The sequence below is a fragment of the Rhea pennata genome, chromosome 24 (genome assembly GCF_028389875.1).
Source record: "Rhea pennata isolate bPtePen1 chromosome 24, bPtePen1.pri, whole genome shotgun sequence".
NCBI lineage: Eukaryota > Metazoa > Chordata > Aves > Rheiformes > Rheidae > Rhea > Rhea pennata.
This window is the reverse complement of record NC_084686.1, coordinates 580159-594319: the sequence shown is the minus strand read 5'-3', so window position 1 is coordinate 594319 and position 14161 is coordinate 580159. Positions and strand designations below refer to the sequence as shown.

The following is a 14161-nucleotide window of genomic DNA, read 5'->3' as shown; positions in this document are numbered from 1 at the left end:
CAAGGCGAGCTCGGCTCCGCAGCACGCGCAGCTGCCGCCGCCGCGCCGCTCGCCGCCCCGGCAGCTTGCTCGCCGTGCCGCGGAGCCCTCTGGCCGGGCGGCTCGTGCCCCCGGGGGCCTGTGGCAGCGGGAAGCGCTGAGCCCGGCCGCACCTTTCGTTTGGGGTCGGGTGCGTCGGGCTGAGCAACCCGCTGGTAGCAGGTCTTGCAGAAAGCCGGGGAACAGCCCCGGCCGGCCCCCGCGGAGCGGAGCGGCGCGGCAGGCGGAGGCGGCCGCGGGCTGGCGCCTGCTCCCCGCTGGATCCCTTCTCGGGAGCAGGGATCGGGCAGAGCCCGGGGAGCCGGGGGAACCGGCGCCCGGATCCACGGGGCTCGTCCCGCCGGGCTCCAGCGCCGCGCCGGACCCCGCTGCCACTGTCGAGCGGGCTCGGCGGGCTCGCCTGGCCGTGCCGGCGGCCCCCGGCGGCGCTCGAGAAGGGGAAGCGCCGCGAACCTTGGGGGAGTTTTCCCCCTCCGCCCGCTGCCCTTCGTCCCCCTCCCCCCCGTTTTGGCCCGTGTCCCAAACTTATTCCCAGAGTGATGTCATCGGCTTGCCGGCAGGTCTGGATGTTCTGCCAGCATTCCAGAGAGTTTATGATCACTCGCAGATGTGCATCCAAGAACACACTGTACCCAAAGCAGAAATTAATGCAGGCTTGACTGCTGGCCAACCCTCATACACAGGAGAGGGGAAAAAAGAAAACAAAAACTGTTTAATGCTGTTTATAAATTATACACTGGCTGATGAAAAATACATTTCTGCCTCCCCCTCCCCCTCGCCTCAAGAGCCTGAGCTGAGACTAGAAGAATATGGTTTGCTTTTTAGCTCCTGTTTTGGCTGGAATCCTAGACCCAGCTGCTGATTCAGAGCCAGCTGATTTTTTCCCCTTTACCTGATGAAATATATTTCTTTTTCATCCGTCACTGCTTCTCCTTCCTCCCCTCTTTTGGCTGCTGTTTGTTATTTAAGGTGTTCTGCTAAGCGTTATGCGGAGTGTGATGCCAGGACCCATTACACCGTAGTGCTCTCTGTAGCAAATAAATCTTGGGCGCATCTGTCTGCATTAATACCGCTAAATCTACGCGATCATCGCGGCGCAGCCCGTTTGCTTTCGGGTTCCTCGCCGTGCACACGAGACGGGAAAGTTCCCAAAGTTCGCTGGAGGTCACGGCGCTGCGGCCCCGTCCCCGGGTCTCGGGGCGAGCGCCCTCCCGCCGCGCCCCGGCGTTCCTCCGCTCCGTCCCTGCCCGCGCCGCGCGCGATCCATTTACATGGCTTTTGTGTTTTTTAATACTGCTAATGTTTATCATTTGCCCAACAGGCTTGACAGATTTTGTTTCCTGTAGAGCATCGCGGCTTTAAAGCCCCCTTGTTGCTAAGTAGCAGCCTCCCTGTACTGTAATGGGCTGATTTTGTATTCCGTTCAGCACTGTATCTTATTTTTGTATGCAAGACAAAGTGTTTTGATGGAGGACGATTGCAGAAGTGTCTGGAGGCTGTTTGGAGTTTTATGGGCTGTATAGTACACTGTGTGCTTTCTGAACAGAACACAGGCTGTTGAATTTTGGATTGGATTTGTCATTTTTTCCCCTCTGAGAGGAGGCTGTCAGATAGAACATTACTTTAAGGGTGGAGGAAAAGTGGAAATTATGTAACTGCCTTTCTTTTTTTGTTGCTAAACAAAAATTATTATTTTCTCGTTAATCGGAAAATATCCCCTTCTCCCCCCTTGCCCCCAGCGGCGCTCGGAGCGGCAGAGCTGGCCGGCGCGGGCGGCGCTCGCTCGGCTCTCCCTGCTTCTCCTCTCCTCTCCCCTCCAGGCCCAGGTTTCCGCTTCGCGCCCGCGTTTTCCCCTCCTCTGCCGAGCGGCTCGCAGGGGGCCGGCGGAGGAAGGTGCCGTTCGCAGAAGGATAGCCCCTGCCCAAGGATCTCCTCTTGCACCGCAGCTCAGACGCCTTCGTTGCGCAGAAGGCGCTTCTCCCCGAGGGTGCGGGCCCGGGGAGGACGCCCGTGGCGCGAGCGCTGTGCTCCCGGCCGCGCCTGGGCACCTCCGGTGCTCCGTGGTGATGAGCTGGCGAAGCATGTAGGAACCATTCAGGTTTCTTCCCCAGAACAAGCATTTCTCCTGCGCTACCTACGTCTCTCCTTTGCATCATCTTTTCTTCTTCCTCCTCTTCATCCTCCTGCACTACCTACATCTCTTCTTTGCATCTTTTCTTGTTCTTCGTTCCTCCTGCACTGATGCATCTCTTCTTTGCGTCTTCTCTTGTTCTTTTTAGTTCCTCCTGCACTACTACATCTCTTCTTTCCATCTTCTCTTCTTCTTCATTCCTCCTGCACTGCTACATCTCTTCTTTGCATCTTTTCTTCCTTTCTTTTCCTTTTAAGGCAGATAAGGACAGCTAGCAGCCCTTCACAAAAGGCATCTCGCCATTCCCTAGGAAGCTCCCGAGAGCAGGTGAGCCTCGCTGGGAAAGCCCCGCTGCTCCCAGGAGCACCCGGTCGTGGCCTTCCTCTTCGCCGGCGGCGGTGGGACTCCGAGGAGGGCCCGCAAGTGGGTCGGCCTCCCTCCGCGGAGCCTGGGCGAACGGCGGGCGCCTGGGAGCTGCGCCGTGCACGCCGTCGGCTCCTCGGATCTGGTGGCTGGCGCCGACGTTCATGCTCGATTTGCAAGTCTGTCTTTACCGTTTAAAGCCTGTGCTTTTATTTTTTTATATTCAATTATTACATTTTTATGATACAGGAAAAAAGAAGGAAGAGAAAAGCCTTTGGCCTTCCTAATTCCAAGCTGATTTTGTAGTTTGATCTCTTTTGTCCCTGTTTAGATTCTTTTATTTATTTATTTATTTTTAGTGTAAAGTATTAGAGATCTGCGTAACTGTCTCTGCCACTTGGGTGAAATAGAGGAGAAGGAAATAATAATAACAATAATAATAATAAAAACAAAAAAGCGGCTTTATGTGGGCAAAAGAAGAAAACAAGAGAATGGGGTAGAGAACAGGCTAAATTTAAAATTGTAATTGGCTGACTTCCACAGGCTTGCGGGTGTTTTAATGACTCATAATAACTTCATTTAAAACCAGCTGAGCAGAAAATAGATTGGAGAGGAGCCTCAGGCCATTATGGATTTGTTTTTTTTTTTTTTTTTTTTTTTTTGACAAGCTCTGTTTTCGGCAGCCAGGAAGGCACTCACAGAGGCCTCGGCTGTTTTCTCTCTCCTGGAGTTGGTGGTCTGCCCAAGAGAGATTGTATAGAAACCAGGGTTGGGATTTTTTTTTTTAACTGATTAAAAATAGATGCCTTGAGGTATTATTTTAGCATCACTGTGGCTTTTTTTTTTCTTTGCACTTTTGATGTGGTAAATGGAACATAAATAAAATTGTTTTTGAAATTACTGAATTAATTAGGTAGTAAAGCAACGACAGTGCATAAATTGACTTGGCAATTTTTTAATCCATATTTTTCTCTCTCTCTCCATCCTCTTGCCAATTACAGCACTTTAATAACATATAATCCCAAAGTTTTATTAATCCCTCGTGCTTGGGGTGCAGAGTAAACGCTGAGCCCCGCTCGCGGCATCGTCCCTGCAGAGGACGCGTGCCGCCAGTGCCGTGGGCGCTGCCGGCGCCGTGGGTGCCTCCGCCGGTGCCGTGGGCGCTGCCGGCGCCGTGGGTGCCTCCGCCGGTGCCGTGGGTGCCTCCGCCGGTGCCGTGGGTGCCGCCGGCGCCATGGGTGCCTCCGCCGGCGCCGTGGGCGCTGCCGGCGCCGTGGGTGCCGCCGCCGGTGCCGTGGGCGCTGCCGGCGCGGGTCCCCTGCGGGTCCCTCCTGGCGGCGGCCGGCACGGGAGGCCGCGGAGCAGAGCCGCCGGCGCCGGGGGGCCGCTGAGGGCTCCCCGGCGAGCGCCCGCGGCGGGCTGGGCGCTCGGGAGCCGGGCGCAGCGCGGGAGCGGGGCTCGCGCCGCCCGGGCCGCGGCTGCGGGAGCACCGAAGGCGGCGAGCGGGTCTCGCCTTCGGCCGGTTGGGACGTTTTGCTGCTCCCTGAGGCCGGGAGCGCTGGGGCTGCAGAGCCTGCCTCTCGCCCTCAACAGCGATCAGGGGGGCGGGCGGCGGGTGGGAGAGCGCGGCTCTGCTCGCAGGCAGGGCAGCGGGCCCGGGCGGCACCGCTCAGCCGGGACCTCCGCGCCGAGCCGGGGGCCCCGCGGCTCGCTCCCGCTTGCCCCCGCGCGGGAGTGGAGCCCGGCAGCCGGCGTGCGCCGCGGTGCCAGGGCCCGTGGAGCCCCGGGGGCTCCGTTCTTCCCTCCGTCCTTTCCCAGTGAAGCAGAAGTAGCGAGGGAGCGGGGAACGCGGCTCTTGGGCAGCCCTGGAACGCAAGGCGAGCTGGCCGCGGGCTTCGCCGGCGCATCCCCAAGAGCCACCGCGCAGCCGGCCGGAGGGTGCTGCTTGCACCGCGCGCGTCCCCGGGGGCTGCACCGCACGCGTTCCCGGGGGGCTGCACCGTGCACGTTCCCGGGGGGCTGCACCGCGCACATCCCCGGGACGCTGCACCGCGCACATCCCTGGGGGGCTGCACCGCACGCGTCCCCGGGGGCTGCACCGCGCACGTCCCCAGGGGCTGCACCGCACACGTTCCCGGGGGGCTGCACCGCGCACATCCCCGGGACGCTGCACCGCACGCATCCCCGGGGGGCTGCGCCAGGTGCGTCCCCGGGGGGCTGCACCGCGCACGTCCCCGGGGGGCTGCGCCAGGCGCGTCCCCGGGGGCTGCACCGCGCGCGTTCCCGGGGGGCTGCACCGTGCACATCCCTGGGGGGCTGCACCGCACGCGTCCCCGGGGGCTGCACCGCACGCATCCCCGGGGGGCTGCGCCAGGCGCGTCCCCGGGGGGCTGCACCGCGCACGTCCCCGGGGGGCTGCACCGCGCACATCCCCGGGGGCTGCACCGCACACGTTCCCGGGGGGCTGCACCGCACGCGTCCCCGGGGGGCTGCACCGCGCACGTCCCCGGGGGCTGCACCGCACACGTTCCCGGGGGGCTGCACCGCGCACATCCCCGGGGCGCTGCACCATGCGCGTTGCAGCAAGCAGGCGGACGGCCCCGAGCGCAGCAGCCCGGGGCGCCAGGCACGCGCTGGGCTCTTGCCGCGAGGACCTTTCCCAGGCAGGAGCTGCAGGCTCGCAGGCGGATGCAAGCGCGAGAGGGGCACTCGCCACGCATGCCCTGAAGCGCAGCCGATCCCTGGCAGCACATTCGGTCCCATCCCGCCGGCAGGATTGGCTCTAGGTATCTATATGCTGCAGGCAACGCGAGCCGTTTGCTAAAAATACCCCCCCCAAAACTTCTGTTTACATTTTAGCAGACTAATAGTTTTTATGGGTATTGCTTTAAAAAAAAAATAAAAAAGGATGGAGAGAAAAAAAGAGCCCTGACACAGCCCCTTGATGTATTGCTTTCAAATATGTCATGCTCCCTTTAAACAACATGGAACTGTTTTTTCTAAGCGCTGTTATAATAAGCTCAGATGTTGGATGACATTTTTCCTGGTGACTCACATAGTAAAATTAACCTTGAACTATTTACATATTCAATCGCCCGAGTCCCTCCTCCTCCTCCTCCTCGCTCCGAGCGTGTGTACATTACAGGAATTCTGGCGCTGTATCAGTTTTTGTTTTGTTGATTAGAAAAAAATCCCCTGCCTGGAGTACACATCTACTTGAGTGCAAGAACACACAGTCCTGGCCTTTGGAAATTGGCAGGCAGCGTACTGTTCCCTCGCTGATAAGAGGTACTGTAAATAAAACTGTACAGCATAGCCCGTTGTAAATGCCCTGTGTCTGTACTTATTGTTCTGACAGCTTCTGCTTTTTTTGGGTATGCTGTTTTGGTACACTATGTACTTCCTTATGTAACCGAGCGCGCGTATCTCATCAGAACATTCGAGATGTTTATTTTAAAATCTCAAGGAATTTTTCTGACCCCCCTCCCCACTAGATGCTGGCAGGCGCCGCTGCTTTTGTTGCTCCGCGTTTGCAGGGGCCGTCGCCGCGGGTCCCTCCCCGCGCGGCACCCGGTGCGGCTCCGCGCCACCGCCGCCGCCGCCGCGCGCGGCTCCCGGGGGCCCGCGGCGAGCGGGGCCGCGCGGGGCGGACGGGGCGCCGGGGCCGCGCGGGGCGCCGGGGCCGCACGGGGCGGACGGGGCGCCGCGGCCTCGGGGCGCCTCCCGCACCCGGCGCGCCTCGCGGCGAGGCGGTTCCCCCGCCGGATCCGCCAGCAGCCATGTGGCTCGAGCACACCCGAGTTGTTTTGAATGCAAACCTGACATCATAGCGAAGGCAGCCGAGAACAACATATGCACAGTAAACAGGCAGACCGTCTTATTGATTAACAGATGAGACCTCTATTATCGATCAAAGCTTGGCGAGAAAATTTATCACTTTTAATTTCGCTGCTGCCAAATATTTCTGCCTGCGAGCCAGCCGTTCCTCGGACGATTTAAAGGCGAAGGAATCCTGCTGCTAGCGGCTCTCGCGACGCCCCGTCCCTCCGCCTCTCCTTTTGTTCGCACCTTTCGCCAAATCCTCCGCTCGCGGGGGAGCCGGGGCGGGGGCGGCGCTGCGTGGACCGGACCTAGGCGGGTAGGAAAGGGACGCGAAGCGGCGCCTGAGTTCCTGGAAACGAGCCACGTGGCAGTCCGCGGTCCGGCGACGGGAACGTTTCTGAGCGCGGCGAGCGAAGCTTTTACAGCTCGGGCACGAACAGCAAGCGCGGTAGCTTTCCTTTTAGTTTTGTTTATTTTTCCCCCTTCAAACCGTCGCGAAGGTTGCTCTGTCATCTCCTAATCCGCGCTTAGTTCCTTACAACAGATGAATCAAACTTCCAAATCTAGCGAACACGTTCACAGCTTTGCCCTGGCAGCGTCTGCCGCGGCGCGCGCGTATATTGTTAATCTGTTTTTATCTGGAAGTTGCTTATCTGCTGTTAGACATCCTGTTTTTTCTCTCGTTCTAACTAGAGCCTCTGACCCGCCACACGCGGCACATGCTGATAGTGATTTTCTAAGAATTCCCCCAATCGCCGTGCCTCGAATAGTGGCAGAAGTATCTGCGCTTTGCACCCAACCGCGCTGTTTCTGCCACGTTTCTTATCAGATAGTGCCACGTTCCCTCTCCTCGCCGCCTCGGCTACCGCTCGCAACTGCCGCAACTGGAAGGGGCAGCAAAGCAATTAAAATTAGATCAGTTGCAGCTCTAATGAAACTCGCTGATGTTTAATGATTTTTTAAAAGCAAATATTTAATTTCTTGTTGGCGAGCAACCCTTTTCACCGAAAGGGCACTGCAACGTCAATAGCAGAGCTCGGCGTTACACTATTATTTTGAACCAGCGTGACGGCGGGATTAGGTGGGGTGCCTGCTTCTCGTGGCTGTGCACGGGTTATAAAACATTCAGTACTGAGCAAACCCCCTGCTTGATGAAGTGAGAGACTTGAAAAACGTGTGCCTTTCTTGGGGGGTGCTGCTCTTCCTGCCGCTCCCGTGCCGCTCGCTGCTCCGGGGAGAGCTGCGCGATCCCGCCGGGCACAGATGCACCCTCTTCGCAGGTGCTCGTCAGAGGACTCTTCTGCTTTGGGGCGGTTACCCCTGCCTTACTTCAGCTGGCTCGGCTGCTAACGAGCCGCAGGTGCATTGCTGATTGCGGGGTCTGGGCGGCGGCGCTGCGTGCCGGAGCCGCTGGAAGCCCCCGCGGAGCGGCCCGTCCTCGCCCTGCCCCGGCGCGGCGAGCGCGGCGAGCGGGCGGCCCGGCGGCACCAGCTGCGACGCCGCTTTCCCCAGGTCCCGTTTCGCGGGTTCGTCTCGCGCGGGCCGTCGCGTGTGCTCTCTTAATAACGTCCTTTTTCCCCCGTTGTCTTTCTAGCGGGTGCCAAAGCGTTCGTCTGCGATCAGTGCGGCGCGCAGTTCTCCAAAGAAGATGCCCTGGAGACGCACAGGCAGACACATACCGGTACGTTGGCTTTTTCTTCTCGTTCTCCAAACAAACGAGCGGGGAAGGAAGCGGCGCGTACGGCGGCGCCGGCCCGGAGCTGCGCAGGGATCCTTCCCCTCGGCTCTGCCCCGCGTTGGCTCGGGGCGCTCGCTGGGGAGGAATCGGCGCGCGCCCCGCCAGCGCGGGAGGGCAGCCCGCCCCGCGGCCAGCGAGCGCCTCGCTGCGGCCGCCCTTCCTTTGCCCTCCTCCTCGCGGCCCCCTGCACACCTGCTTCGCGGTGGCGCCTCCTTTCCAAGCCCAAACTCAGCCGGGGGAGAGTTAAAAGTAGGTTACGATCTCGAGAGCCTCTCCGGGTGCTGGTGGCAGGGGCGGGAGGAGGCCAGGAGGAGCCGGCCCCGCGGTGGGCTCCCGCTCAGGTCCTCCCCGGGCTGGGGCGCGGGACTGGGCGCCCGTCACCCGCTCGGCTTTTTAAACGTCTTGGGAAACAAAACTTCCGCTGAGTGCCTTATTAGCAAACAAAATTCAGACCTAAGCTAAATATTTAGGCTTCCTGTGCAAGTTTCTGCCCAGCTGAAAGATTAACCCTTTGCAGACCCTGCTTTTGGCCCGCTGGATCCATTTCTGTCTTGCAGTTAATTTGATTGCAGTAGATTGCCCCCCCGGCCCAGCTCGTACTTTGCAACGTTTTCATTCGTGTGTTAAAATGTGTTGGCGGTGTTCGAAAGAGAAGCCTCCCCAAACGGCTTTCTGGGCGATGCTGGCGAAGGGAATATCGCAACCCGCCCCCGCGGTGAAACCGAGCGTCTTCTGAGCCGGTGAGACGGTCACCCGCGCCCGCGGAGCCCCGAGCGCCTGGGCAGGGTGCGGAGGAATCGACGCCAACCTCGCTGGCGGGTCAGGCTTTGTGAGCCCGCGGCCCTGGGGAAAAGCCTGGCCCCGGCGCTGCCGGGAGGTGGTTAAGCTCCTGCCGCGGGGGACGGAGGAGGGGAGCTTCTCCTTCCGTCCCTCCGCGTGACAGCTCTTGCCAAATTCAACCATTGCTGTAGTACTTGGCCACTGTTTAAGATTTTAGAGGAAGGTTTTGACAGGGTAGATAACACTGTCAGAAGAGTTTTGGTGCTCGGGAGCCCCAGAGTGGGCAGTTATAAGTCGCTGGAAGATCCCACCCTGCCTTGTTCCCATTTTGAGAGCTTTGATGTGAACGATTGCGTTGTCCTGTGCCTAGGCGGCGGCCGCCATGAGGATTTATCCGTGGATTCAGGAGTCTGCTGGGCTGCGCAGCCCGTTCTCTTTCAGTTTTAGGAAAAGGTGTTTTCTGATGTCTCACTTGGGAGCGGGCCCTGACAGGCGGAGGGCCGAGCTTCGGGGAAGGCAGGAACGCAGCCGTCCCGGAGCGAGGTCCCTGAATCTCCTGCTCAGCAGAGAGGACTTGTTCGCTGGCCGCAGTTCTCCTTGCCATGCGGCCACGCAGGTTGAAAAGCGCGATGGGAGCGGTTCTTGCCTCCGCCCTGGTGCTTCAGCTGGTGCAGTTGGTTCAGCTGGTGGCTTCCTTGGGCCCTGCTTGCCTGCTCGGGGTGCTCGAAGTCTTGCTGCCAGGTGTGTTGATGAGCTTCCTCTCAGTGTTGCTCCAGACTCTCCTTTTCTGTCTCTGGGCTTTGGTTTCATGTCAGTAAATTGCCTGTTTTTAACACGCGGTACTGCTGGCTCCAGCGAATCTGTATGTTCAAGAGCAGAACCCCATCTGCTTTCCCACAATCAGAAGTTGAGCCTGCAGTGATTCTAGCAAGCACGCAATCTTCAGGCAGATAAAGACCCGTCACTGTGCAGTGAGTCACTTTTGCAAACCACTGTGCGATGCACAGGACTAATCAACAGGAAAGTTTCTATTGCAGCATTGTCTTAGCTTCTAAGATTTGTAAGCCTGAGGTGGCCCAATCTGTTCTCCCAGCAAAAGCCACGTATGCAGTGCTCAACCCCCTAAAGCACTATTGCAATCATTGCTTAGCGTAAAAATAAGCGTGCAGGAAATGATTTTTCCAAAACGCATGTGCAGCAAACGTAAGCTAGCTTGACTGCTCCGGGAGCAAACTACCGGTCGGCTCCAAAGTGCTATCAACAGTTGGCTTTTGCCACGTTTTTATACCGCACTTTGCAGTTCTTTGGTTTAGGTGCAGTCAGTGATAAGCGCCAGGACCTCTTTAGGTTTTGTGTATGGTGACAAACTGATATTGCAAATGCTGCAGTTTCTAGCATGGATTCGTTGCAGCGCATTCAGGAATTGCCGTCCTGGTAGTCTCAGGTGGACTCTGCATGCCGCTTAACTTCAGAGGCTCAGAGCAGCTCCTAAAGAAAGAGAGGAGAGGAGAGAAGAGCCTGCTCCCTTATTAGATTAGGAACAGTTTAAATCAGCACAAGCTCATCTTCAAATGCTGAAAAAACTGGTAAATACCATTAATGGCTGCATGTGTACTCAGAGGTTGAAATTTGATGTGTGGACACTATCTTGGCATGGGAAACATGACTGGTCTTATGCCAGAGGTTTTAATGACTGATCAGTAATATAAAGTGCTGCATCACTGGACAGGAATAGGTTCACCATGTCATCTGATCTGGAAACTTTGCTGGCCAAGCATCAGTTAATAAATTTTAAAGTAATTGCCCTCCTTACTCAAAGCCATGCTAATGGGGGTTGGACTTTACAAATCACAATCCTTTTAGCAACCATATAAACGCTAGGCTAAGGAGGAGAAAAAGGCTTGGAAGGGGCAAGCCAGCAAAGCAAAAGGGGTCGACTTGGGTGTGTACCCTATGCCGCACGTTTGCACGATGGGGTCGGAGCCGGATTCGGCTCTGGGAAGGACGAGGCTGGACTGGTGCAGTACCAGCATGTTTGAGCTGCTCTGAGCGTTGCAGACTGAGCGCGGCATCCTAAGCAGCAACTCCAGATGAACTGTGTGGGCTCGGGATTTGGCCGAGCTCTGGAACTGTTAGTGATGTGTTGAGATGATCTCCCCAAAACCCAGACAAAAAGTTAAAATGAAGCACGTACACCTTTCAATTTGCAAGTATTGCGGTAGCCAGAAGCCTTTCTGGGACTCGGTGTTCAGGCAGTCTCCAGCTGCCTCAAAGTGCGGACGTGGCGTGGGGCAGCGGGCAGGGAGGTGTGCAGGGCCACCGGTGAATCACCTGCGCGCTCCTTTGCAGAGCGAGGGTTTGCATGCTGCCTGCGGCGGGAGCGGGCGCCTGGCATGGCAGTTCCGGTACGTCCCGGTAGCAGAAATGGTGCCAGCTCCCGGGAGAGACCTTTCCTGTCGGGACTTTGGCGGGGTTCGGTAGCTCCGTGTTCTTAGTCGTCTCAGCGTTGCAGAGACGAAGGCCTGGGAACAGCGGGGAGAGCCCTCGCGGACTGCGAAGGTTTATCAGGAGAACGGGCAATTGCAGAGCTGCAAAACTGCCTTTGACGCAGGCGCTTCAGAGCTGGCCAAGCGCTACTGAAGCATCTACGAGCAGCCAGCTCCCGGTGCCATTATTTTTTCCAGAGCCGCGGAGCATCGCGAGCACCAGTGCAGTACGTGGGAGCCCGTGGCTGCCCAGCACCTTCCGCTGCCCGGCGCTTTGTAACCGCTCCCAAGCAGGCATGACTTCAGGGGTGTCTGCTCTCGGGCAGGTATTGCATGATGGCTGCATCCGAACACGTCCTACAGGAGGGGGCAAAAAAAGAAAAGAAAGAGGAAAAAAAAGGTAAACGGAGCAGCTATTAGGTTTCACTAATGACCTTGAAAATTTTGAAGAGATTAAAGTCTACTCGATTTAAAACCTTGGGCTGGAATGGCAGGGGCTGCCAAAAAGAGCTGTGTTCATGCCAGCGCTCAAATGGTGACATGCAAACTTAGCGTGGTGGAACACGACGACCCAAGTTAAACAGGTTTATCATCACCTCCTCGCGCTGTAAACAGACGCGTCTCGCTTGCACATCAGACACGGGCTTTATGGCCAAAGGAGCCCACGCTCACTGAAATGAATGGCTTCCTGTTGTCGGGTGCCTCTCAAATAGCACTGCCTGTGGCGTAAAAAAAACATGCCTTTCATACAGTTGCTATAATTATCTCGTTTTCCAAATAACATCTCCCAGAAAAGAATCTCAAGCGTCCTCCTTTCGTCCTTACCAGCAGCAGGTTGTTTGGCCAACTTGGTGAAAGTCCTCCAAACTTGCCAGAAAAAAATACCACTTTCTGGTAGATTCTCTGGTAGATGCTTTTGAGCATGATTTAGAAATTATGTGGAGAGAAGCTCAAAAAAGTAGCAACGTCAAGAGGGTTTGTTTGGTACAGGCCCACCAAAAACTGAAAACACCAGCTCTTCCCGTAGATCACCTACGGCTTGAGAGATTTTGCTGAGGATGGTGGATCAGAGAGAGGAATCTCTTGGTTTCTTTCCAAGAGATGGAGCCATTTGGGGGTGAGCAGTTGGACTACAGGAACCATCCCCTTTATCTAGCGTTTTTTCCTTGTCCCGCTGGAAGATGGTGCAGAAGAGTAATGCACCTTGTCGTAACGCTCCCGCGTGCCGACAGCTATCAAACAGCGCCCGGCTCCAATGGCAGAAAATTGAAGTCCTTATTTCAGATGCAAGGGGCAAGGAGGGGAGTAAAGGGGAGGGGGGAAGCGTCTTTTCCCCGTAAACATCGGGACGCTGCGCGTTGCCTATAGGCCGGCTGACTCGGGACTGAGAGGTCTTTCTGGGTGTTCACTTTCCTTGGCCTCCATCCTACAGCAATAGGAAAAGCAGCAACTGTTTTGGCTCGTCTTCACAGCGGCGTAAGCTCAGTGCCATGCCGGCGGGAGAGTGTGGAAAATTACTTACTGCTCTCCTGAAATTTAGAGGCGAAATGAACGGGATGCAGGAAAGAAGCCCCCAGCCGCGAGCCCCCGCGCGGGTGCGGGCGGCCGCCGGGTGACTCCTGCTCCTGGCGGTCACGCCGGCTGGCCGTGGGCTGGCTGCTGCTCGAGCGTGCGCGAGCCGCGGGCTTTTATAAATATCAGAGGTGATTTGTATAGAGTTTCCTGCCGCTCGCCAAGGTATTTAACGCGCGGCAGCGACGGATGGAGAAGTGCCGTGTAACGTCACACGCGCTCGGGAGCGGTGTCACGCGCCGGTGTTTGTACAGTCAGTACGCTGGCGGAGATTTACTCCTGACCTAATTTCGCAGCGCTACGACACGGGCATGTTTGATGCCTAATATAGCACTTGTTTTCTTCGCGGACGCCCTGGCCTCGCTGCCGGCACGTACTCGGCTCCCGGTCTGCGGTCCGCGCCGGCGCTCCTCGCTCCCCCGGCAGCGCGCGCGCCGGCAAGGGGCTCCGCTCTGCGGCGCGGCGCCGGGCGCCCGCGACCCCGCGCGCTCCCAGGGCCTCGCTTTGCTTCCAGGAGTGGCTTTTTGGCACACTTCGGCCTGGGTTTCTTTGGAGAAGCAGCCGTGCGCGCGCTCCTAAATCGCTTGGTCGTTTCCGGCAGCGCTGCCCTTAACCAAAACGATCTGTTTGCCTGACCCAGGCATCCCCGAACCCGCCGGCAATTACTGGCAATTCCAGGAGTGAAGGGATTTATTCTCCCCCTGCGAAAGGATTTCCGTGCCCGTTTTAAACTCGCCTTCTTTCTGCAGAAGCTTGATTTTTTTTTTCTTCCCCCCTTGACTGCTGGCTGCTGTTGCTCCTGCTCCTCCTCCCCAGAAAAGCTGCCTTCGTGGTGGTACCGGCACTGGGACGCGAGCAACGGAAAGGAGTGAATAAAACCAATGTGCAACCGAAAATTGAAAAGCTATAAATCTCCCCCCTCTCCTTTTTTTTTCCCCCTTTCCTGGGATGTTGGTAGCATTTTGATTTAATAGTTGGACAAACACAAGGGTCTATTTTATTCGGAGTTTACAGGCCTCAGGGCTGTTATTCCTCCAAATTTAATAGCATTGAAATTGCAGGGTTTGCGATAATTTGCCTATCACTTTCTGCTCTCCCATTGATGTTTATTGTCAGCGGGATGGAATCTCAATCCGATTCACTTAGATAACATGTCTGTTAAACATTTAGATAATTGTGCCATCATTAACTTGTCACATTATTTTAGAGATTCAAAACAGTAGTGTGGTA

At 57.1% G+C, this 14161-nt stretch overlaps 1 protein-coding gene across 1 annotated transcript in view; it reads left to right on the top strand.

Moving 5' to 3' along the window:
* ZBTB16 (zinc finger and BTB domain containing 16) overlaps nt 1-14161 on the top strand; it is a 58807-nt gene that overhangs the window by 27399 nt on the left and 17247 nt on the right. The window contains exon 3 of the mRNA XM_062594563.1: nt 7950-8036. Coding sequence (XP_062450547.1) covers nt 7950-8036 — 87 coding nt within the window. The remainder of the gene's footprint in view (nt 1-7949; nt 8037-14161) is intronic.